Below are 23026 nucleotides of genomic sequence, written 5' to 3'. Positions count from 1 at the left end.
GCCGGCCGGCCCGCCTCCCGCCGTGGCCCGGGAGCGCCGCGGACCCGGAGGGCGCCCGAGGGGCACCCCGGAGGAGAGCGCGCTGGCCGGGGCGTACGGACGCCGCGCCCCACCCTCGCGAGGCCCCCGCCCGAGGCGCAGGTGAGGGTGCTCTAGGGGTCGCGCGGCTGCGGGCGGGCTCTGGGCTTTCGGGGCGGCGCAGGGGCGGTTCCCCGGGCCGCGGGGCCGCACCCACGGGAGAGGAGGTGCCGCCGGCCCGAGCGAGAGGCCGAGAGGGTGGCGTTGTTCGCCTAGCGGCTGGAACAGAGACTCCTGTGAGTGGCAGGGAGAGGGAGGGGAGGGCTGGGACACGTGCGGCGGAGATAGGGTGGGGGCGGGGGAGCTCGCAGCCTCGGCTTGGGAGCAGAGGGGGAGGTGGGAAGGGGAGCACGTGTGGCCCCGGCGGTCCCTGTCCCCGCCGCCCACCACTGGGCATGCTGGCCGCCCAGGGGACCTTTAGAGCATCCAGGGAAAAGCGTCCACAGCGAGCAGAACCAGGAAATACGGGAGTGAGTGCCATGCCGGGGTGTGGCAGAGGGGCTAGGCCTGGGGTGGTGGTGGAGGGAGGCAGTGACCGTGCCCTGGGGGGCCCTAGCAGTAGACAGAGGCCAGGAAGGCAGGGGAGAGAGCAGGTCTGGCTCCAGGTGAGATGGCTGACTCACCTGGGCAGGCAGCAACTGGCCAGTCCCGTCCTCACCCTGCCCCACGCCCCGCGCAGAGCACCAGAGCTGTCTGGGGCCGGGCTCTGAGGCTGGGCCCTGCCAGGAAGTTGCTGTGTGCCTCAGTGAGTCACCCAGCCTCTGACTTACCTGGCGCAGGTGGGGCTGGGAGCCCTGGGAGCCAGAGGCTGGGTGTGAGCCCTGCGGATGCTGTGCCTCCGTTTCCCCTCCTGTACAACCTGCCGTTAATGAACCTGTGAGCTGGACGCAGGGAGCAGGTGAGGAGGCCCTGCCCTCTGCCAGTGGGACTGGGGGGGGGGTGCTCCTGCTGGGCCCTGTCCTGTCTGGGCTCAGCACCCCTCCTCTTGCCCTGCACAGCCACACACTCAGGCACGCTCACGGCCACACCCCTGCCTTTCACCCTCCTCATGGCTTCCAAGATGAAGGCTCAGAGGTCCTTGTCTGGGAGACACCCCAGCAGGCTGAGCCCCCACTGCAGCCAGGCCCCGCCCACTGGCTCCACAGTGCCCACCTGTTGCCTCTCCTCTGTGCCGCATGACTCCATTTCTTGGGGTTACACATCCCGCTAGGGCCACTGACCTGGAGGGGTCGCCAGAGTTAGGGGTCCCCTGGCAACCTGGGTCTGTCTCAGGCTGCTTTGTAGGGCGGAGAACCTGGGGCCCAAGCGCCCACACCTAAGAAAGCCCCCTGCATCAGTTTGCCCTGTTAGGGGGTGACCAGTGGTTCACAAAGCTCTGATCTACACAGACCCTCTCGCATGGGAGAGTGACAGCCCAAGAGGGGCGGGGTTACAGCCAAGGGACAGGAGCTCTCCTGGGGGAGCAGCTGAACTGTGGGTAGTTCCAGGCCTTGGGACAGGCGGACGGAGGGGCCCTGAGGGGAGAGGCTTTTTCCGGGGGCGGAGACCTCCCGGCACAGGTGTGGTGGTGGGCAGGGGTGCTGGTGATTTCCTGCAGTGTTTCTTGGACTTGTCCCGAACTGGTTCTTAGTCTGCACCTCCCAGCCTGGCCCACCGTGGCCTCCAGCCCTGGGGGTCCTGGTCTCAGTGCAGCTGGCCACCAGCTGGGGTGGAAGGGTCACCCCTCAAGGGGCCTCTCTAGTCCCTGGGTTTCTGGGGACTCCCTGCTGCCCCTGCTCCCTGGGCTGGGCGCCCCGGGTCTGCCCCTGCCCTGCCGCCGCCATGTGCCCAGGGCGGGGGCCGCCTTGGGCCAGTAGGGGAGAGATGGCCGCAGCTGGGCGTCCAGCGGCTTCCCCTTCCTGCCTCTCCCCAAGCAGCAGGCGGGAAAGGTGGGGCAGGAATTCCTGGGCCTGCGCTCTTGGCCTCTTGGCCGCAGTTCCCAGGCGCCTCCCTTCTGTGCTCCTGCACCAGCTCCCTGGGAGGGCTGGGCACTGCCGGAATCCTCGGAGCGGGGTAGGACCCTTCCTGCTGGCCCGCCGGTCTGCCTGGGACACCTGGCCGGCCCTGGCTGCGCCCGGAGCCTGAAGGAGTCAGAAGGGAAATGGCCTGGAGGCCGCGAGGTCTCTGGTCAGGTCCTGTGGGCGGAAGAGGGCACAGGTCTGACGGGGGAGGGCCTGGGCTGCAGGGCTGGGTCTGACGGGGGTGGGGTGGGGGGGTTGGGCTGTGGGGCTGGGTCTGAGCCTTGGCCCCTCACTGCCCCTCCCTGCTGTCAGGACACCTTTCCCAGGTGCTCCCCCCCTGCTTAGAAGGTCGCTTACTCCGGGATGGGACGGGGAATCCAAGGCCGGAGCTCCCCTTTCCACCCAGTGCCCAGCCCTACATTGAACGGGGCTCCTTGGCAGGGGTAGGGAGGGTCCAGACCCCACCCCATGCTGACTTGTGTCTCTCAGTGCCCGGCCCCATCTCCTCTGCACCTGACACCGAGTTCTCCCAGAGTCTGCCCTTGGATCCCACCGTTGCCTGGCTCTCGCCTGCTCCGCAGCTCCCGTGGTCTGCTGGGGCAGTCAGGCCCCTCTGTTGCCCTGTTAAGGTGCTACTTGGTGGACCGCGCTCCAAGGCCGGGCCCTCGTACTTCCCCTGCCTGCGTGCATGGCCTTTCTTCCTTTTCTTATCTCTTCCATCCCCCATGGCTCCAGCAGGAAGCCCCCTGAGCCATGGCCTTGAGGACAACACTGGGCTCCTCTGTGTCCAGGTTTCCAGAGCCTTCGCTGAGCAGAGGAAGTGCAGAAGGGGGCCTGGCTAGAGCGCAGATATTACCCTGGGTGCGTGGGCTCCCTGGTGCGTGTCTGAGCAGAGGAAGGAGACTGCCCCCAGCTGGGCTGGAAGAGCATCTGCCCTTTTGGGTAGAAGGCGATGTGCCCTTGGCAGCTCCGAGCCTTTCCTCCCATTCTTTCAGCCCCTAGAGCGGGCTGGCGCAGAGAGCAGGGCAGAGGCAGCCGCCAGCCCGGGGTCTCCCCTTTGGGATGACCTGGGCTCGTTGCTCAGCTCTGATGTGGGTGCCGATGGTCCTTGCTTCTGGGTGCCCAGTCCAAGAAGACAGGCACCGATCCTCTCCCACCAGTGCCATCTGGCTCTGAGCTGTGTCCCCCCACCAGGAGCCCCTACGTCTGGCACTCTGGCCATGTGCAGCCCCGAGGAGTCAGCCCTGCTCCGGGTGGAGGAGGGCTTCTCAGCCGCCCTGACTCACATCAACAGCCTTGTCCTCCAGCCCCTGCTCTCTGCCGGTGAGTCCAGGCAGTCCAGGCAGTCCAGGGGATGTGGGGATGGGGCCAGGGCCGGGAGCCAGGGACCAGCAGGAATCGGTGGTGGCCAGGCCGTGGCTGTTCAGTGAGGAGCTGGACACCTGCTCCCTCTGCCCCAGCCCGCCCTTCCCCTGCTGAACTCTAGGGCCATGCCCCTCCCCAACCCCCACTCACCCCCTACTGTGCTCCCCCCCCCCCCCCCCCAGCCTCAGAACTCTCAGAGCTGCAGGGTGCAGAGTGCCTGCAGCTCTTGGAGCAGCTGCACGGGAGCACCCAGCAGCTCTGCGTAGTGACAGAGGACAGCCTGTGCTCACTGCGTGAGAGGCTGCGCCACCCCGACTCCGCCGGCCTCCAGTCCCTGCTGTTGCTGCGCGACCCCGACCGTGTCTTGCAGGCACACATGGAGTAAGGCTGCCGACATGGGGCTGGCCTCTGCCATGGTGGGCTCAGGCTGGGGCTGGTGGTTCTCGCCTGGGGGTTGCTCGCCTGCATGGGGCTTGCCTATGTCCAGATGTTGGCCCGGTGGCCCGAGCCTTGGGGCCTCCCTAGGAAGAAAGACTGTGATGTGGTCTGTCTCATTGGGCCGGGACTCGCGGTCGCCAGTGCCCAGAGCCAGGCCACCACAGGGCTACAGCTGCCCAGTGGGTGGGATCGGAGGACCCCGGAGCTGGGGGCCCTGCTCTCAGGGTGTCGCCTGTGCTGCCTGCAGGTACATCGAGTCCTACACGAGCTGCTTGGTGGTGCAGGCTTTTCAGAAGGCAGCAAAGAGGAGGAGGTGAGCCTGAGCTGTGCCCAGGGCAGCCCGCTACACCTGCAATGTCCGTGGTCCCTGCAGGAAGGCAGGGGGACTGTCACAGCGGTCTGGTCAGCCCGAGGTGCTGCCCGGGCTCTGCAGTTCTGACTGGCTTTGGCTGTCACACACACGGGGCAGGCCCTGGGGTCTGGGGCAGTGATCATGGCAGGGAGGTGGTGGCGGTGGTGGTGCAGGGGTGGAGGAGGGAGGGCAAAGGCGACACGCGGACCTCTTCCCCCTGCAGCGAGTACTGGCGGGGCCGGCGGAAGGCGCTTCGGCAGCTGCTGTGGGGCATGAGCCCGGAGGGCTCGGTGGGCACGGTGCTGGTCCAGGCCCTCTGGCAGCCGCTGGCCCACCACGTGCAGCAGTGTGTGCTCCGGCTGCTGAGCCTCAGCGGCGCCATCGGGGAGGTGGGTACTGGCAGCTTCTGCAGGGAAGCCGAGGGAGGGCAGGAACGGGGGCCTTAGCTCTGGGGGACCCTGTTCCGAAGGAGCTGGCCATGCCTGGGGGCCGAGGGGCTCACTCCCCTACCCTGGTGGGGCCAGCGGAGACCCGGAGAGCAGATGTAGAATGGGATCCTGGCTGTGAGGACGATGGCCATGGGGCCAAGCTGGAGACACTGGGTGTCCCCTGAGAGCATCTCCAAGACACCCCCCCCCCCGCCCCGTCCCCCAGCAGCGGAGGAGCCGGCTGAGAGGGAGGGGCTGGCTTTGGCTGTCACACACACACACACCCCGGCTGCCCACCCTGCAGCGTGACCCCGCCCGGGAGCTGGTGGTTCGTGCAGCCGTCCTGTTTGGGAACCTCGAGGCCTTCCTCCGGCAGGCTCTGGACCAGGCTGTGGCCACGCAGGACCTGTGGCACACCCTGAGCAGCCGGCTGAGGGTGAGTCGGGGCCTGGGGCTGCTGTGTGGCTTGAGTCGCTGGCCGTCTGATGCCTGCCTGGAAGGGGGTGGCAGCCAACCTGGGCAGAGCCTCTGTCGAGCCATGCTCGTTCGTCAGCTCAGCGCCTCCCAGGCCAGTCCTGACCTGGCTCCTGTCACAGCCCCACCTGCACGGCGTGTCCTGCCCCTGCCAGGAGAGTCCCTGTGTCCCCAGAGGGAGCTTGGCGAGAGCAGGCGGGGAAGGCAGGGCCTGCGAGGGTGGGCTGTGGGAGAGGACCAAGCGCAGCTCCAGGAGAGAGGCGCTGTGCCACCTTGCTGGGCTGGGGAGGGGGCCCTTGCCAGCCTCTGAGCCCCAGTGTCTGCCTCTGCTCTGGGGGTCACTCCAGGTCACCCGAGGAGGTGTCCTGCAGGAACCTGGGGTGTGGCGTTCAGGCTAGGGTGCCTGAGCGATCACCCCGGGTCCCCCCCAGGACGTGCTGTGCACCCCTGCTCGCCGGCTTTTGCAGGACAGCCACGACGTGCCTGTGACGGCCGCCCCGCTGCGGGCCGAGCGTGTGCTGCTCTTTGACGACGCCCTGGTGCTGCTGCAGGTAGGGTGGGGCTGACCCGCGCCTCGGGGCTGCAGTGGGGTTCTGGGGTTTGGCCGGAAAGGGAGCAGGAAAGAGACAAGTCGCTGGGACTGCAGACATGAGCTGGGGAGGAGGCGGGGACAGGAAGCGGGTGCTGCTGGTTGGGGGAGGGCAGGCAGGCAGAGCTGACCCTGAAGGAGCAGGGCTATGGGGCCGGGCTGCCCCGGGGGGGGGGGGGGGGCGGAGACCTGGCCTGCTGCCCCTGTGATGTCCCCAGCGCTGACCTCTGTGCCCCTCAGGGTGTCGGCCCGGAGCTTCCTCACAGCCGGGGCAGCGGGTGTTGGCCCAGCCTGGCCAGGGGGTTGATTCTGGGGTTTGAGTTCCCCTCCACTCCACACCCGGGCCCTGGAGATACTGCCCTGCCCCTGGGCCCTTGCGTGTGCTGTTGACAGTGCTGGACCTGCCCTGGTATCTGGCTGCATCATGGCGAGCTCCTCATATACCCCTGGTTCCCCGGCCTGGGCCTGCTCCTCCTCCCCTGGACTGCGGAGCGGCCTCTGGGCCGCCCCAGCTGGTGGGGGTCACCACGTGGAAGCATCCTAGAGGATGGGGTATCAGGTCTGACCCTTGGAGTGGGGGCTGCAGGAGCAGAGGCGCTGAGCGGGAGAGTTTGAGGCAGCGCTGGAGAGGGCGAGGGTGGTGCTGGGGCAGAGGGCAGGCGAGGGGCGGGTCTGGGCTCCGGATGACACCTGTGCCGCTCTTCTTCCAGGGCCACAGTGTCCACACTTTTGATCTGAAGCTGCTGTGGGTGGATCCTGAGCGGGATGGGTGAGTGACTCCCGCCCCCCGCCCCCGACACCTGCCCCCAGCCCAGGGCCCTGGCTTGGGCCTTGCCCGCGGACCGAGCAGGGGCCTCCCCACCGCCTCCGTCTGCCCAGGTGCGCGTTTCACCTCCTCACGCCTGAAGATGTGTTCTCTCTTTGTGCCAAGGACCGCCAGGGCCAGGTGAGCGGGGCCGAGCTGCATGGTGGCTCTTAGGCAACTGGGGTCAGGGGTCAGGATCCCCCAGGGAGCGGGTGGGCCCCTCTCTGAAGCCAGAACCAGAGCCTGACTTGATCCCTGCTTGCTGGTCTCGTCCAGCCCCTCTGGACGGGCCCTGTGCAGTGGGTGGGGATCTCAGTGGGGCCCGGGCAGGGTCCTAGGAGCAGTCGGAGGTGCCCACCTCCTCCGGGGACAGAGAGGGACCCAGAGCTGCCCCAGAAGGCTTCTCAAAGGGGCTGCCCCGGCAGCCACCTGTCCTGAATTTCTCCGTCCACTCCCGCCAGGCGGTCTGGCAGTGGAAGGTGACCCGGGCTGTGTGCCAGGCCCTGCGGGGAAAGAAGGACTTCCCGGTGCTGGGGGCTGGCCTGCAGCCGTCGGAGCCCCCCGCCCACCGCTGCGGAGCCTACACCTTCCGCGCTGAGGGCCGGCTCTGCCATGCCACCTACGAGGGCGAGTGGCAGCGTGGCAGGCCCCATGGCAAGTGAGTGACTCGGCTCCAGGCCGGACCCCAACCCCTCGGGGCTCCCTGGGTGGACTCTGCGGAGTCTGCCCCCAGCCCTCTTGGACAGGGTCAGTCCGTGCCTGCTGCGGTCTCTATAGGGACACACTGAGCAAGACCAGCCCCCAAGTCCCCAGGGCTTTGGAGGGGGAGAGGCCGTCACCTCTGCACCCTGTCTGGGGTGGGGCGGGGCTTGTACACGTTCTGTCTGCACGTGACCGGGAGGGACGCTGAGCCTGGTGACCGGTGTGCCCTAGCAAGTCTGCAGGCAGGTTCTAGGGCGAGCCTGGCCTTGGTCACGGGTCTGTATGACCCCGCAGGCTGGCAGGCCTTTAGAGAGTGTGTGCCCCATCTCATGCTGTGGCTGGGAAAATGGAGACCCTGAGCGCAGCGGGGCTGCATAGAGCTTGCCCTCTCAGGCACATTCCTTACCCTTACCAGCCTGCTTCCAGAAAGAGCTTGAGGAGGCTCGTGAACAAAGTGTGGGAAAACAGTGCCTCGTCAGAAGAGAGGAACTCACTGACGGGCACGTAGCCTGAGCTTAGCATTTAGCTCTGAGCCTCCTGCTGGCCAAGGGCAAAAGGGAACCTAGACGATTGCAGGCTCTCTGGGGTTTGTGTTGTGTGCACTTGTCTCGAGAAAGGCAGGTGGGGCCTCCTGGGGGTACAGGGAGGTCTCGGAGCTGTGGGGAGGGCAGAGTCCCGTCCAAGGGGGCGCCTGGGGGTGAGGGAAGAGAGGGCCTCTGAAAGTGTGGCCGAGGAGGCCGAGGGAGGGACAGTGGGCCTGACGCCCGTGGATGCTTGCAGGGGAACCCTGAAGTGGCCAGATGGGCGCAGTCACGTGGGGGATTTCTGCGAGGGCCTGGAGCACGGGTAAGGCTGGAGGGGGTGCGGGGAGGGGGTGGCGGGCAGAGTGGTGTTCTGCCCCCGCTGCCGCGGTCAGCAGCCCGGCCCCGTCCTACGCTCCCACACACCCAGCAGGAGCTCCAAGACCATCTGGTTGGGCTCCTCTTGTACAGAAAGGGGGTGCAGGCCTGAGTAAGGGGTAGAACTCAGCCCAGCTTGGGGAGCAGGACAACCGGAGACCCTGGGGTGCCTGGGGCTGCCGCGGAGGGAGGCCCTGGGAAGAAGCAGGGCTAGGCACCTGCGTCTCCCGGGCAGCTGGGAAGGCCCTCGCAGGGACGCCCTGGGGGCACCTCCGGTTGGGGCCACACAGGGTGCTGGCCCTGGCTCTGACTGCCACCCGGCCACACCGGCAGCTTTGGCATCCGCCTGGTGCCGCAGGCCTCCGAGGACAAGTTTGACTGTTACAAGTGCCACTGGACGGCAGGCAGCATGTGCGGCTACGGCATCTGTGAGTAAGTGGCCCTCAGCCGGGGCGGGGGTGGAGTCGGCTCCAGGCGGGGCCCTCCCTGGGGCCCAGGGTCGGCAGGGCCAGGCCAGCTGGCTGTGACCTTCACCAGGTACGGCAATGACCAGGTGTACAAGGGCTATTTCCGTGCGGGCCTGCGGCACGGCTTCGGCGTCCTGGAGAGTGCGCCGCAGGGCCCCCAGGTGTTCAGGTACACCGGCCACTGGGAGAGGGGCCAGAGGAGCGGCTATGGCGTCGAGGAGGACGGGGACAGGTGAGAACCCTCCCAGGAGGTACCTCCCTCCCCCCCCGCCCCGCCTCAGGCACACGCCATCCCTCTCCTCCACTTGGCTGTCCTGACCTCACCTCCCCTGAGTGGATTCCAGTGATGTCACTCTTCCCTCGCTTGCCCCTCCCCCTGGCCCCGCCATGCCAGCAGGTGCCCAGGAGTGATTCTGATCCAACCCTGGCCCCTCTCTCCCCAGGGGCGAGCGCTACATCGGCATGTGGCAGGGCGACCAGCGCCATGGCCCGGGGGTCGTGGTCACCCAGGCAGGCGTCTGCTACCAGGGCAGCTTCCAGGCGGACAAGATGGTGGTGCGTGTGTCCTGAGCGCCCCTCCTGCTTGCGGGCGTGGGAGGTGGGGGGCTGAAGCTGAGGCCAGTCGGGGGTGAATGGGGACGGAAGCCCGGCCCTGCTGCCCTCCTGCCCTGGCCTTGGCTAAGTCCCTGCCCCATATACTCAGTGAAGTAGCGAGAGTGAAGCGCGTGGTAGGAATGACGGTGCGGTGGCCTCGGTACCAGATGCTTAGAGACCTCCCTGGGCCAGAAGCCTGGCTCTGGGCTGGGCCTGCTACATTGATCTGGTCGGTTCTTCCCTGGGTCTGCAGGTGGATGTCATTGTCCCTAGTGATGGTTAAGTGTAAGGTGGCGGAGGCTCAGGGATCCGAGAACCTGCCCGTGCCACGTTCTGCAGAGTGGCAGCGCTGGTCCCCCAAGCCTAGGCACCCCAGCTCTCGCCTCCTGCCACTCCCAGCCTCCCAGCTGCCCCTGCAGCATGCCAGGCCCTTCTCACACTTTTGAGCCAGATTCAGAAATAAGTGGAACACACACCACATCCCACCCGGCCCTGAACTTCCTGGCAGCCAGCGCGGCAAGGGAGCCTGACCGGCTCTGCTGTGCACAGGGGCAGGGACAGGAGGCAGGCGGGGCTCAGACGAAAACAGCTCTTCCCAAAGAGGAGCCTGGCTGAGCAGAACCTAGGCAGGAGGTCCCTGGGGCTGCTGGTCAGCAGGCCAAGGACTGGGGTTACAGTGGGCACGGTCCTGGGGGGAGGGTGCCAGGCTCGCTCCGGTGGGCCCCACTGTACCCACCGTCCCCACTCTCCCCTGCTTCTGACCCCAGGGCCCCGGCGTGCTGTTGTCTGAGGACGACTCCCTGTACGAGGGCACCTTCACCAGGGACCTGAGCCTCGTGGGGAAGGTGAGGGCCCCCAGCCCTGATCCACACACTACCAGGTCAGGCCCAGGGTGGGGGTGGGGCGGCCCCCCGCTCCCCACGGTGCAGCTGTGAGCCTGCTTGCATCCAGGGGGTGCTGCTGGCCTCCTGGCCGGGTCCCCTTGTTCAGCACATGTGGCCCTCATCCCTGTCTTCTCCTACCCCTTGCCTTGAGCAATCGCCCCTTCAGTCACCACCCTGCCTGAGCCACCTAGCAAAGGGACACTGCTGGGTCTTTAAGGGGAACTGCAGGCCATCTGGGTTTTCTGATGACTGGAGGGTTCTCCTGGCCTAGAGCGGGAGAGGCTCGGGGAGGCGGGGCCGTGCACGGGACAGCCCCACGCAGCAAGGAGTCGCCCTTCCCCCTGCCTCTGGCCTTCTTCCCCACCCCCAGCTCCCCCAGGGACAACTGTCCCCCCTTTTCCCCTGGGAATCCCTTCTCCACTGCTCTCCCTCTTGCCCAGCCCAGAGGTGAGCTCCTGGCCGGTGGGGGTAGGGGTGGCTCCTGACACACCTGTCAGTCCGTGGCCCCTGCCGACAGTTCCCCTCCTGGCTCCAGGGCAAGGTCACCTTCCCCAATGGCTTCACCCTGGAGGGCACGTTCGGCAGTGGGGTGGGGAGAGGACTGCACACGCAAGGCGTACTGGACACAGCTGCTGTCCCGCCGGACCCCAGCAGAACCCGTAAGAGGTGAGTGCCTGGCCGGTGTGGCCCAGGCTTCCAGAGCTGTCGGGGGTGTGCCTGTGTTTCTGCCGCCAGCGACCTGGGTCTCGTCCGAGGGGCCTCTCCACACCCCGTCAGGAGGCCCAGGGCACGCAGCACCCGTTGCGGACTCTCGAAAGCAAGGCCTATGCGGGGATAACTGCACAGACCAGAAAACCGGAGACTAAACAGTGCACGCAGTCTCTCTTCTTAGAAGACTCCTTTGTTTTTCGACAAAGGGTGCAGGAGACTTTACCAACCAGATGCACACTCACAAATAGGAAATAAAAGCGCGAGTGGACATTGGAAAGGTGCTTGCACAGCAGGCCCCATGTGGTTATGGTTGACATTAGCGTGGCTGTGCGTTTCCTGGCAGCCCAGGACGAAGGGAACCTGTAGAGTGGAGTCATTGTCGCCATCGAGGGGCATGGCGGGGTAGCCTTCTTTTCCTGTGGGGACAGAGCTCTTCCTTGGAAAGAGTTAGAGTGGGGGCTCTTGGTGTGTCTGTTGAGAAAGCCCGGGTGGCACACAGAGAGGGGCTGCTGTGGGTGACACATCCGCGGGGGCGGCTTGCCACGAGGCTGACGGGTTCCTGGGATGTGCTGGGAGTGGGGTGCAGGTGGGGGATGCCCTGCAGGAGGGCTGGGCTGTGTGAGACAGCGTCCACTCTGGGATCAGCCACAGGGACAGACCGGCAACTGGGGAAGGCAGAGCCGGGCATCATGGCAGGGGCAGCTGCAGCTTCGGTCCCTGGGCTCTCCTGGCCGGGAAGTGCCCTCTGTGCCCTGCAGACTACCCTCCTGTCTGCCTCTGTCTCTCCAGGCCTCTGAGCCCCGCTCTGTGCCCCATCATGGGGTCATCTCTCTGTCCCCTCTCTGCCTCTGTCTCCCAGAGCCTGGGAGGTCAGTGCCACCGGCATACCCCCTCGATCCCCCCTTCCTGGGGCCTGGACGTGGTCCTGCCCACGCTGCCCTGTCTACTCCGCCTGTCCCCCACGTCCTCCATCGCAGGCAGCTGGGGCTGGGCGCCTTACCGGTGGAGAGCCGCTGGCAGGGAGTCTACGGCCCCTTCCGGGACTTCGTGGCTGCTGGCTGCCCCGCGGACCTGCAGGAGGCCATGCTGGGCTTCCACGTGCAGAGCTCGCGGGAGCTGCGCAGGTCCCAGGAGTACCTGTGCTACACGAGGTGAGGCCCTGGGGCATGTGGGGCGGAGCAGGCTGGGGGAGGATCCCTGGGAGCCCGGTGGGCCTGGCGTGGGTGAGGGACCTGTGTGTCGCGTGTGCCCCAGGATGCACCCCGAGGACAGTGAGGGCGGCGTGGCCGACACCCTGGAGGAGCTGCTGCGGCACCGGCAGCCTGAGGCCCTGCAGCAGTACCTGAGCAAGGTGAGGGCCAGCCCCTCGCCTCCTTGTCCGTGGAGGGCCTCTGAGGTCCACCCTGGGAGGCTCGTGGGGCGGGCCGTACTCCCAGGGACCTGGCCCCGAGCGTCTCTGTTGCCCGCCTCCCAATGGCCCAGGCCCTGAGCCACCCCCTGCACCCGCTGGGCAAGCTGCTGCGCACGCTGATGCTGACCTTCCAGGCCACGTACGTGGGCATCGGGGCCAACAAGCACCTGCAGGGGCTGGCCCAGGACGAGGTGAAGCAGCACGCCCGGGAGCTCTGGGCCGCCTACAGGTGACGTCCGCTGCCCTGTGCCCCCTCCCCTGGCATCAGCTCCACCCGGCACCCAGAGCGGTGGTGCCCCGCTCAAGGCCAACTCCACAGAGCCAGGGAGGGGTGGTCAGGGTGCGGCTGCTGGGCACAAGGGCTCCAGAGCACCCGATGTGGCCCACAGCTGGAGGCCGAGCCCCAGCCGGGCCCTGGGCTGACCCCTGACCCCCCGGTAGCTGAGTGTGACTCAGGCCCCAGCTGAGCTGTGGCTGCGGTGCCGAGGTCCCCGGCTGAGTTCCTGGCTCCCGTCTCTAGCTGCTGCGGTTGGGGGGACTGTGCGGGTGGAGCTCTGGCCCCCGCGGGCGCGGCCACACCATCGCTGTCTCTGTGGGCTTTCAGGGGTCTGCTGCGGGTCGCCTTACAGCGCAGGGGCCACACCCTGGAGGAGGAGGACACCGAGACACGGTGAGCGGCCCCGGGGCGCCTCCAACTCTGTGCTCTCAGGGGGTGCGGAGTGGGGGGCATTCGTGCTGTCGACCAAGCATTGTGTGTTGCTCATTAGTGGATCCCAGTGACCTGTGACCTCTGTCCTGGGAGTAACCAGGGAGCTGGCGCGGCCACACACTTGGAACATATCTGTTTGTTCTGTGTCATCCCAGCTTTCTTGCTCAGGGCCCTTCTTACTCCTGCACATAGCTGGGGAAACGGAGGCCTGGCTGGGGCCGAGCCTGAGGTCCCACGGGGCAGGATGTGGGTGGAGCTCCACGTCCATCTCCCCCAGCCCTGGGAATGACCCGTACCCTCCGCCTTCAGATCCCAGCCCTGCGAGTGTCTGGCCAGAGAGGCCTTGCTGTCCCCGCCCTTCAGGAGGCTAGGAAGGGGGTTGGTGGCAAGCTTGGCAGCAAGGGAGGGCTCAGGGAGACCTTTTCCCCAAGCTCTGCTACAAGCTGCTTGGCCCCCTGGGGCCTTGGGGGTCACAGTCGTACCCCAGCTGCAGAATTGGTTCTGGGAGGAGGGAGAAAGGCGCCCATCGGTTGGCTGAGTGAGCAGTGGCTGAAAGCAGGCTGGGAGAGGGTTTTTTTGGTAAGTAGGGGAGACTGCAGGCTGGGACGCTGTGACTGGGAGCTCCGTGGGGGCTTTCAGGGGTGGCCCCGTGAGGCGACCCCCACCCCGGGCCCTGTGCTGCCGACCCCAGCCTGTCCCGTCTCTCGCTCAGGGACCTGCAGGTGCACGGCGTGATGCTGCCGCTCGTGCTGCCCAGCTTCTACTCGGAGCTCTTCACGCTCTACCTGCTCCTCCACGAGCCCGAGGATGGCCTCTACAGCCAGGGCATCACCAACCTGAGCCTCTTCCCCGACACCAAGCTGCTGGAGTTCCTGGAAGTGCAGAAGTAAGCCGCCCTCCGCCGCCGCACCCCGGCCACCCTGGCTCGGAGTGTCCGCAGCAGCAGAGCCCTGCCGTCTGTGTTCAGCGGTGGCTGGAGCTCGGTGCCCAGCGGCACAGCGAAGGGAAGCAGCGTTCTCTGCGGGTCCCCCTGCAGAGGCAGGGTGATGCCCTCCCAGCCCCGTGGGGCCCCAGCCCTATCCCCGCGGGGACCTGCCATTCCCTTCCCAGCTCCTCAGCAGAGGCCCTCACTGGCGTGGCTTGGCTGAATGCTGGCTGCCTCAGTGTCCCCTGCTCTGGGCACCTGAACTGGGAGCAGGTGGACTCCCACGGGGAGCTTGAGGACTGTCCTGGGAGCAGGTCAGGCAGGCCTGTGGCACGTCATGGGCCGTTCTCGGCATCCCTGGTATTGACTCCATGGGTGGCCTGCCCCTGGCACGGGGGTAGGGACGCTCTCCCCCCTTACGCTTGGGTCCCCTTTGTTGCCCTGAGCCCCTGGCTTCCTGCTGACTCAGTGCTGCCCCCTGGAGTCCCTGTCCCGCCTTACAGCCTCTCGTGTTTCCGTGGCTCACCTGGCAGGACCGATTCCCTGGCTCTCACCCCGGCCCCTTTGCTTCAGCGCCGCCCTCACCCAAGTGCAGCTTCTGTCTTGGGGCCCCCTCTTCAGGCTCCACACCCGGGGGTCCCCCACAGGCCCGTTTGCTTCCCAGGATGGAGTGACTGGGGGACTGGTGTGGTGGCGCAGGGGACACGGTGGGGCGGGGAATTCGGCTCTCAGCTCGGAGCCTGCGCTCATCCCGACAAAACCTCTCATCTCACTTTTCAACTGCAGGCACCTGTGGCCGCTGAAGGACCTCAGGCTCACCAGCAATCAGGTGGGAGGGCTCACCTGTTTGCCCCAGGGAGTGGGAGGCCTGAGCCCTGGGGCGCGAGGATCAGCCCGCAGCATCCTGTGCTGCTCTGGCCCCTGGGTGTAGGGGCAAGGACCGGGCTCTGCCCCTTTGCTGGCTGCATGGCTGTGCCTCAGTTTCCCCTTCTGCACAAGAGAGGCCACACTGGACTGCGGCCTAGGGGTGCTGTCGGGTGAAGCCGGCACACGTGCGCCAGACCTGTGCAGTGTTGGTTTAGAACCTACGGGAACCGCGGATTCTGGAGCTCAGGACGGACCTGCTGAGGCAAACTCAGGAGTGTGGGTGGGCGTCACCCGCATCCGATTCCTGGAGTGTCTGGTTCAAATCCCAGCTCCTCTGCTTCTGAAGCAGCTCCCTGCTAATGCACGCTGGGAGGCAGCAGTGATGCCCCAAGTCCTTGCGTCCCTGCCACCCAGGTGGGAGACACAGAGGGAGCTCCTGACTCCCGGCTGCAGCCTGGTCCAGCCCCAGGTGTTGTGGGCACTTGGGGAGTGAACCAGCAGATGAAAGGTCTTTCTCGCTGCCTTTAAGAAATGAAAATGAATTGCGTTTGAAAAAGAAAACACAGAACCTCAGGGAGTGGCCCTGGGAGGTTGTGACTCAGGAAGCCCTAGGGTATGAGGCCCAGTGACGGAGGTGCTTGGAGTAGGGGGCCCGGGGGGCCAGTGGCTGCTGCCATGCTGGGCTCTGTCCATGTTGCTCCTCCCAACTTCCTGGGCCCATTCAGCCCATTTTACAGTTGTGGAAACTGAGGCCCGCAGCAGAGCTGTAACTTGCTCTGGGTCACTCCATGCTCAGGGCTGGCCTGGGTGCTGGAGACCCCGGCCTCACCCAGCCGCCTCCCCTCCCACACAGAGGCACTCCCTGGTCAAGGACAAGTGCTTCCTGTCAGCCACTGAGTGCCTGCAGAAGATCATGTGAGTCATGGCCTGGGGAGGGAAGAAGGGGGGGGATGCAGGGGTGCGGGGCTCCCCTCTGGGACTGAACCTGGGCCCGGCTCCGTTCCTGCTGCAGCACCACGGTGAGCCCCCGGGAGAAGCTAGAGGTGCTGGAGCGGACGTACGGGGAGATTGAGGCCACTGTGTCACGGCTGCTGGGCCAGGAGCACAAGCTGCCCATGGATGACCTGCTGCCGCTGCTCATCTATGTAGTGTCGCGGGCCCGGTGAGTCCTGGGCAGGCTGGGACCCTGCACCCGCCACCCCTAACCAAGGCGGCCTCTGAGGCCCGGGAGTGTCTGGTTACAGGTGGAACTGTTCTCAGTACCGATGGGATAGTCAGGCTGGAGAGAAGAGGGCCCCACCCGGCATCCTGTGGTGCCAGAGGCCGAGCAAGGACACCCCGGTGTCCAGCCCTCCCCAGCCGGCCCCCTCCCTGGCTGTGCCGGAGCTGGCCGTAAAGACCCCTTCTCTCCCGCTCTCCTTAGAATTCAGCACCTGGGAGCTGAGATCCACCTAATCCGGGACATGATGGATCCCAGCCACATAGGGGGCCTCTATGACTTCCTGCTCACGGCCCTGGAGGTGAGGGCGGAGGTGGTGACCCCTGGGGGGCAGGCCCCCTCTGCCCCGGACACCACTGTGGGGATGAGCTCAGGCGCCCGGCTCATGTGTGTCCGTGGGAAGGGGCCTCACGGGGCCTCTGCTTCTGCTCACGTTAGGGGTCTCGCCGTGCACCCCAGCCCTGGGGACTCTAGGGCCCTGCCTGCTCCAGGCTGCACGCCGAGCTCCCTGGGAGAGGGAAGACCCATTCGCCCAGCAGATGGTGGCTGAGGGCGGCATTGGAGAGGCAGCAGTGGGGGCTGGGGGGGATGCCCTGGAGTCTGTGTAGGGAGCCGGCCCCAGCCGCCTCTCTCTCCCGCCAGTCCTGCTACGAGCACATCCAGAGAGAAGACATGCGGCTGCACCGCTTGCCAGGCCCTTGGGGCCCCAGGGAGCACTGGTAGCCCCACGCCGCCGGGACACATGGGAGCAGCGACGCCCGGCCTGGCTAGAGTGAGGGCCAAGGTGCCGGTGTGGCCCTGGAGCTGATGGTCTCCCCCTCGGTCTCCTGCGGCAGCTCCATGGCAGTGAGGAGCCGCTGGCACCAGTGCTACCGCACCGTGGAGCCACCTGGCGGTGGAGGAGGCAGTCTCTGGGGACCTTCCGCTTCCGTTTCCTTACCTCCCTGCGTTCTGGAGCCCTCCTGAGGTCCCAGTGCGTCCTGGGCTGCAATTCCCCTTTCACCGCTGGTCGGGTTCCCTGCTGCTCGTGACTGCCTGGTTTAGCCAGTCCTCTCCCTGGGCAGACCCGCCCCCTTGCCAGCTCTGCTGGCTCCCACCTGCTGGGTCTGTGCTGAGGATGGCCACAGTCCCTCCACGATGACACGGAGGGTGGTGCAGGAGCGAGGGGCGGCGTCACTGTCCTTTGGCTGCCCCACTGCCAGTGGCCCGTGAGCCACACACCTGCGACCTCTGCGGGCCTCTCTGTGGCAGGGCCAGCCCGTGTCCTGGCCAGCCAGCCCCTCCGGCTCAGGACCCACCGGGAATGGGGCCCTGGGACCCCTGTGGGAGGGAGCACTTTAAGTAGGTGTTCTGGTAGGGAGCCAATCCCTGCTGGGCCTTGGTTTCTCTCCTCAGGGGGCATGGCCCAGGTGACCTGCAAGGCCAGTAGGGTGAGTGACAGCAGGCAGTGCGGCCCGGGAGGGGGAGGGGCAGAGCACCGGGTGCCCCCCTGGGAGACAAGCGGGGCCCACCGCCTGCAGTGTGCCCTGGGCGGAAAGCGAGTCTGGCCCCTGCCCTGGCTCTAGATGTGCCTTCCACAACCAGACGACTGACCTCAGCCCCGGAGGCCCTGTGACCTCCCAGCGGGCCCTGGGAGAGCCCTGTAACACCTGAGCCACAGGGGGCCACTGGCCAGGCGCCTCCCCAGGGAGCAGACACCCTCACCCTGGCTGGTGCCACTGAATGTACTGCTTGGAGAGGCTGCGGGCTCTGCTTCTGTCCAGACCTACAGCGTCCCCAAGAAAGTCCCCGCGGGAGTGGAGCTACTGTGAGGTGAGGATCCCAGGACTCCAGGGACAACCACGTGCCCAAGGCCCCTGTCAGTGCCCTTCGATCCCCTCCAGCCGTGTGACCTGTTCTGGGCCCCTCCTGCAGCACAGCCAGGCATTCGTGCCCTGTACTCCTGCACTTCCGGCCCCCCTGGGGTCAGTGGGCCTCACCCCACACCTGCTGCACTGGAGCCTCTGGGCATGGCCTGGGAGGGGGCTGCACATTTCCAGGGGGAGCCCCAAGAGCAGCCACGTCTACCTCAGACCCAACGGCACAACCCTCCCAGCTGCTGGGGTCCTTCACACTGGGCAGTGAGGAGGTTGGCAGTGGAGCTCAGGAGCCAGGAAACCACCTGCTGTGGAGGTGGGACCACACCCCAGGGCCGGCCTCCCCCAGCTGGGCCCTTCCATGGGTGATCACCGTGGGCCACACCAGCAGGACCACGAGTGGTCTCATTCCTGGCCACTGCCCAATCCAGCAGGTGTAGCCAGGAGGTAGGAGAGGCGGCAGCTGAGGGCCGCCCACCCCCCTCTCCCCCTTGCGCCGTAGGTGCCAAAGCCTGCTTTCCAGAGGCAGCCTGGAGGTGGGGAGGGGGCGTGGCCAGGGTCAAGGGCGGCCTGTTCTCATCCCCCCTCCCCTCATAATTAAACGGTGTGTTTGAGAGATGCTTCTCGGGGGCGTTGCCAGATTTAGAGCCTGCTTATTTTGTCAGGTTTTGTTTTGTTTTTAGTCCATTTTGTCTTTTGATGGCACCTGCTGCCTGGAGGTGACAGGGGACGTGAAGTGTCCCAGGAATGCCCCAGACAGCTGCCCATGGCCACTGCTGTTGCTGCGTGCGGCACCTCGCCTGGCTGGCTGTGTTCAGGGACCTGAAGCGGGGAGCAGACCACTGGGGAGGCAGAGCCCCCCTGGCTGTGCGGGGGGAATTGGTCGGACCCAGAGAAGGCGTGCATGGCAGTTGGCGCCTAGCGGTACCCCTGGGAGCGGGGCACGGGGCCTGCGGGGTGTTAGACAGTTCTGGTCTGCAGCTGTCCTTCCCATGGCTGTCCCTGCGGGTCACGGACAGAGCCGACAGGCCCATGCCGTCTGCTGCCAGCACGTTTGTCCCAGTGGAGGCTGGGAATCCTTCTTCTGCTGATGGTTTCAGGAGCCAGACCACGCTGGAGGCCCACTGGTTGGTGAGAATGTAACAGGTGCACTGGGGGCCAAGGTCTCCAGGGCAGGCGCCCTCAATCTGCCTGGGGGCAGACATTTTCCTGCACTCACAGTTTTCAGCAGGTGTGTCCCTGGCTGCTGGCCACTCTGGGCACCTTCCCTGATCTCTGGGATAGCCCTCAGTGTACTGAATGAAGTCTCCAGGGTGCCCCAGGGGCTGCATAGACTCCACACCTGGGATGGCTGCACTGTGCATGTGTGTGTGTGTGTGTGTGTGTGAGGGAGAGAGAGAGAGAGAGAATCATTGTGTGTGTGTGAGGGAGAGAGAGAGAGAGAGAATCATTTCACGCACGTGGGAGGTTCCGGGGGTCCTAGCTTACTCCTGTTTGGGATGTCCTGTTGGCATTGACGACAGATGTTGCCTGGGCCATGTCTGCTCTACTGTGTTTTCCCTCCAGACACACCCAGAATGGGGATGCCCGGGTGTAGCCACACACAGGAAACCAGGCTCTCTAACCCTAACCCTGCCCATTACAAGTCCAGTGATTGCCACCCTGGTGGGCTGTGCTGAGGTTCGCTGTAGCACTTGCTGTACTCAACTCGAGGGGGCGCTCTTGCTGAGTGCCAGTAGCCTCCTGCAGTAGGCACAATGGTTACTCGCCGTCGCTTGCCCTTTGGAAGGCTCTGTGGCACTGCCTGGCTTTGGTGGTTGGCCAGGGTGACCGTCTGCGGGGGCCTTGCCTTGGCTCAGTTGTCGGGGTTCTGTGCTGCGTTGCGGCCACTCTGGCTGGGCCAGGGGAGCCAGGGCTCCCACCTGCCGCTTGTCCCAGGGTCAGGAGCGGGTGCTTAAAACTCAGTGATCACAGTGGCCGCCTGGATGCAGAGCTGCCTTTGCCCTGCAAGTCCTCATCCTTCCCCTCCCCAGCCCAAGACCCCCGGACACCAAGGCGGAGGGCACACTCGGGTGGCTGCTTCCGGTTCTCCCTCCAGCATTCCCTGGTGGGCAGACAGTGTGGTGCCCCGCTCCCCTCTGCTCAGCCATCCCGGCAGGTCCTGTCTTTTCACACCCTTAACTCAAAAGAGGCTGTGTGGACTTCTGGCTTCCCCCAAGCAGGCACGGTAACCCCTTACCAGCCCCAGCAGAGGATGGGAGATCTCCTCCCCCCCCCTTTTCTCTGTCAGCTCTGCCTTTCAAGTAAATAAACACCTCTTTTTAAAACATTAGATAAAGCAACAAATCCTGAAGTTCGTGATTAACAAACTAACATTTAAAAACCAAACAAAAAAGGCTAAAACACTGGAAAGAAGGCCAAGCACTGGGTTTTAGTAAAAGGATATGGACCTCATCGGTGTTTTTGAAAAAGCCAATTAAGCTTGCAGGAAGGAAGAAGAATATTAGAGCCGTTTGTTTTCAAACCCGATGATGATGATGACTTACAGGGCTTTGTTCTGCAGATGGGAGCGCGCCTGTTCTCACAGAAAACGAGACAGGATTACGTGACACGAGTTTCCCGGGTGAGCTGGTGCAGCGACTCTGCTGTGCCACGTGAGCGGTGCGGCCACAAAGCTAGGACACTGCCTGGTGTGCCTAGGGCCTAATGATCGCATTTCCAGATGGGCGGGTGTTCTATGGAAATGGGAGGTGTGTGGGGTTTTGACAGCAAACCAGCTGTCCAGCCACTGTTGGAAGAAGGACTTTGCCCAGGCAGGGAGGTGGCTCGGGGGCTAACTCCCACCATGCACTGGGAGAGATTTGCAGGTAAACCCCTGCAGGTGGGGTGGCAGCGGCGTGACGTCTGTTGGGCCTAGCAGAGGGACTCGGCGACGTGCATGGACGGCTCCTAGCCGAGGACCTCGGGGCCCCGGCTCCTCCGGAGGAGGGTCCAGCCGGGAGCTCTCAGCCGATGTTCGCCTGCTTTTCAGTCTCACCGGGATTGTTCCTGAGCCTCAGCTTGGTCTCCAGCCTCTGCTTCCATTCTTCCCTGAGCCTAAACATGGAACAGAACACAGACAGGTGGGATGCCCGTCTCCACGGCTGTGGACTCCAGGGCGCTGACTTCCTCCCCCTCCCCCAAGCACCCGGGAAGCGGTAGAGGCCATGGATGGAGTTCTTGGCTCCTGGCTTCGGCCTGGGAGTGAGTCACCAGATGGAAGATGTTCTCCCTCCCTCCCTCCTTCTCTCACTGTTGCTCTGCCTTTCAAATAAATAAATGGATAACTAGTTTAAAAGATTCTATGTGCGAAGACAATGAACACACTTAAACCCTTCAAGATGCCCATCCTACATTCTTCTGGGAAAGTCAGTTTTTGATTTTACAAAACGAAGTCTCCCTCTAGGCTGGTGGCTCTCACAAAGGTGCCACTGGCCAGGATGTTGGTAGTGGGCTGTGGGGGCACAGAGGGCAGGTGCCAACTCTGAACCTTCTCAGTTTTGCTAAGAACTTAAAACTGCTGTACAACATGAAATGTGCTGTTCTAAAAAATTATTTACTTGAAAGGCAGAGTTGAGAGAGAGATTTTCCATCTGCTGATTCACTTCCCAAATGGCTGCAACAGTCAGGGCTGGGCTAGGCTGAAGCCAGGGCCTGGAACTCCCTCTGGGTCTCCGTGGGTGGCATGTGCTTGGGCCACCTTCCACTGCTTTCCCAGGCCATAGCAGAGAGCTGGATAGGAAGTGGAGCAGCCGGGACTCGAACCAGCGCTTTCCTATGGGATGCCGTCGTCCCAGGCGGTGGGTTAATCCGCTTTGCCACAGGGAAGTCCACTTTTAAAACCCGAATCTTAAGAAGTAGATGCGGCAGCCACGCACCTTCTCAGTGCACTTCGTCCTAGACGGTGCTCCTCCGATTCCCGGTAGTAAGTCTGTTTGCCAATTTCCCGTTCCCAGAAGCGTTTGAGCTCATGGCAGGAGTTGCGGCAGAAGACCTCCCGGCGGGCGTACTGGTGGTTCATGCCCTGGAAGGGAGAAGAACAGCCCAGCCCTTGCAGACTCTGTCGCTCAGGCTCTGTGGGCTTGCAGGGGCCTGCCCGAACCTCGGCCCTCAGCCTGCAGGAGGGGACGCTGGCCAGCCGCAGAGCCTGTGTGGCAGCAACAGCCAGGCTCGCCTCCCACTGGCTGCTCAGTCCTTGTGTGTGTTCAGTGAGATGTGAATGCAGAAGCCCCGCACGTTGGCTGGGGTGTGTACCTGAACAGGTGTGCCGTGCACAGGTCGCTGGCAAATACCTTTGTCCCTCCTCCTCTCAAAGATTTCTTGGGGCACGCGTTGTGGCACAACAGGTTAAACTGCTGCCTACGGCACTGGCATCCTATATCAGAGCGCTGGTTCGAGTCCCCAGTTGCTCCACTTCCAATCCAGCTCCCCACTCACGCACCTTGGAAAGCAGCAGAAGATGGCCCAAGTGCTTGGGCCCCTGCACCCCCCTGGGAGACTCGGATTGAGTTCCAGGTTCCTGACCTCAGCCTGGCTCAGCCCCAGCCATTGCAGCCCTTTGGAGAGTGAAGCAGTGGATGGAAGATCTCTGTCTCTCCCCGTCAGTCTGCCTTTCACAGTAAATAAATAAATGTTAAAAAATGTTAGTAGAAATAATATTTCTCAGCTTGTTTTCAGCAGGTAACGTGTGCTGGTGTTTTGTGCACCTCTGTCCGCTTGGTTGTCAGAAGAAACCCATGCGGAGGGCGTTGCCTCCCTCACTTCACACGGGAGGCGGCGTGGAGGAGTGTCCGAAGTTGCCTGTAACTAGGGAAGGAGGGCTTCAGACTGCAGACAGCCTCAGGCTGCTTCTAGAGGGACTTGTTACAGGGACAGGTTCCACGCCTGACACACCCAGAGCAAGGTGCTTTGAGGTGTGTGTGCATGTAAGTGTGTTCACGTGCATGTGTGAAGTCCATGCAGGTTCCGTGACCTCTGATGCCAGGGTGCTCGGAGCGCTGACGTTCACCGAGACCCGTGTCTGCGGAGATGCAGGGTCCCCCGTGCTCGGGCTCGCTGCGTCTGCTTACCTCCTCTTGCCGGTTTCCCTGAAGATCAGCTCGGGTCACAGATAGGGAAAAGTCTTGCAGTTTATCCAGCCGGGTCCCGGCCCTCTGCTTGTCTCAGACGGGCTCTGACGCCCTCCACCCAGCGGGTCAGTACCAGCGCCAACCC

The 23026-nt window shown here is 64.7% G+C and overlaps 2 protein-coding genes across 2 annotated transcripts; one reads left to right on the top strand and one right to left on the bottom strand.

The window, feature by feature from the left end:
* Window positions 1-515: 515 nt before the first annotated feature.
* ALS2CL (ALS2 C-terminal like) lies at window positions 516-21116 on the top strand. Its single transcript, XM_062200711.1, has 27 exons — window positions 516-548; window positions 858-976; window positions 3273-3401; window positions 3626-3824; window positions 4129-4194; window positions 4457-4622; window positions 4966-5097; window positions 5567-5686; window positions 6435-6493; window positions 6604-6670; window positions 6991-7187; window positions 8012-8077; window positions 8464-8562; window positions 8668-8829; window positions 9041-9152; window positions 9959-10036; window positions 10611-10741; window positions 11764-11937; window positions 12041-12137; window positions 12269-12426; window positions 12802-12867; window positions 13619-13792; window positions 14618-14660; window positions 15552-15613; window positions 15711-15860; window positions 16122-16218; window positions 16560-21116. Exons 3-27 carry the CDS (start codon window positions 3299-3301, stop codon window positions 16638-16640), a joined length of 2859 nt encoding a protein of 952 aa, XP_062056695.1. The 5' UTR covers window positions 516-548; window positions 858-976; window positions 3273-3298; the 3' UTR covers window positions 16641-21116.
* Window positions 20779-21833, bottom strand: FAM240A (family with sequence similarity 240 member A). Its single transcript, XM_062200712.1, has 2 exons — window positions 21691-21833; window positions 20779-20869 (listed from the first exon to the last, which is right to left on the bottom strand). The coding sequence occupies exons 1-2, from the start codon at window positions 21831-21833 to the stop codon at window positions 20779-20781; spliced, it is 234 nt and encodes a 77-aa protein (XP_062056696.1).
* Between the last annotated feature and the right edge of the window lie 1193 nt (window positions 21834-23026).

This window comes from Lepus europaeus, chromosome 9, assembly GCF_033115175.1.
Source record: "Lepus europaeus isolate LE1 chromosome 9, mLepTim1.pri, whole genome shotgun sequence".
Classification (NCBI taxonomy): Eukaryota; Metazoa; Chordata; class Mammalia; order Lagomorpha; family Leporidae; genus Lepus; species Lepus europaeus.
Note: the sequence above shows the minus strand (reverse complement) of the source record. Positions and strands in the feature narration are given on the sequence as shown.

Coding starts and splice junctions, on each gene's coding strand:
- ALS2CL (XM_062200711.1), top strand. CDS start 3,299: ATGTGCAGCCCCGAGGAGTCAGCCCTGCTCCGGGTGGAGGAGGGCTTC. Junction 4,623..4,965: donor TCAGCGGCGCCATCGGGGAG/GTGGGTACTGGC, acceptor CCCACCCTGCAG/CGTGACCCCGCCCGGGAGCT. Junction 8,563..8,667: donor TGCGGCTACGGCATCTGTGA/GTAAGTGGCCCT, acceptor GACCTTCACCAG/GTACGGCAATGACCAGGTGT.
- FAM240A (XM_062200712.1), bottom strand. CDS start 21,833: ATGAACCACCAGTACGCCCGCCGGGAGGTCTTCTGCCGCAACTCCTGC. Junction 20,870..21,690: donor GGACGAAGTGCACTGAGAAG/GTGCGTGGCTGC, acceptor TTCCATGTTTAG/GCTCAGGGAAGAATGGAAGC.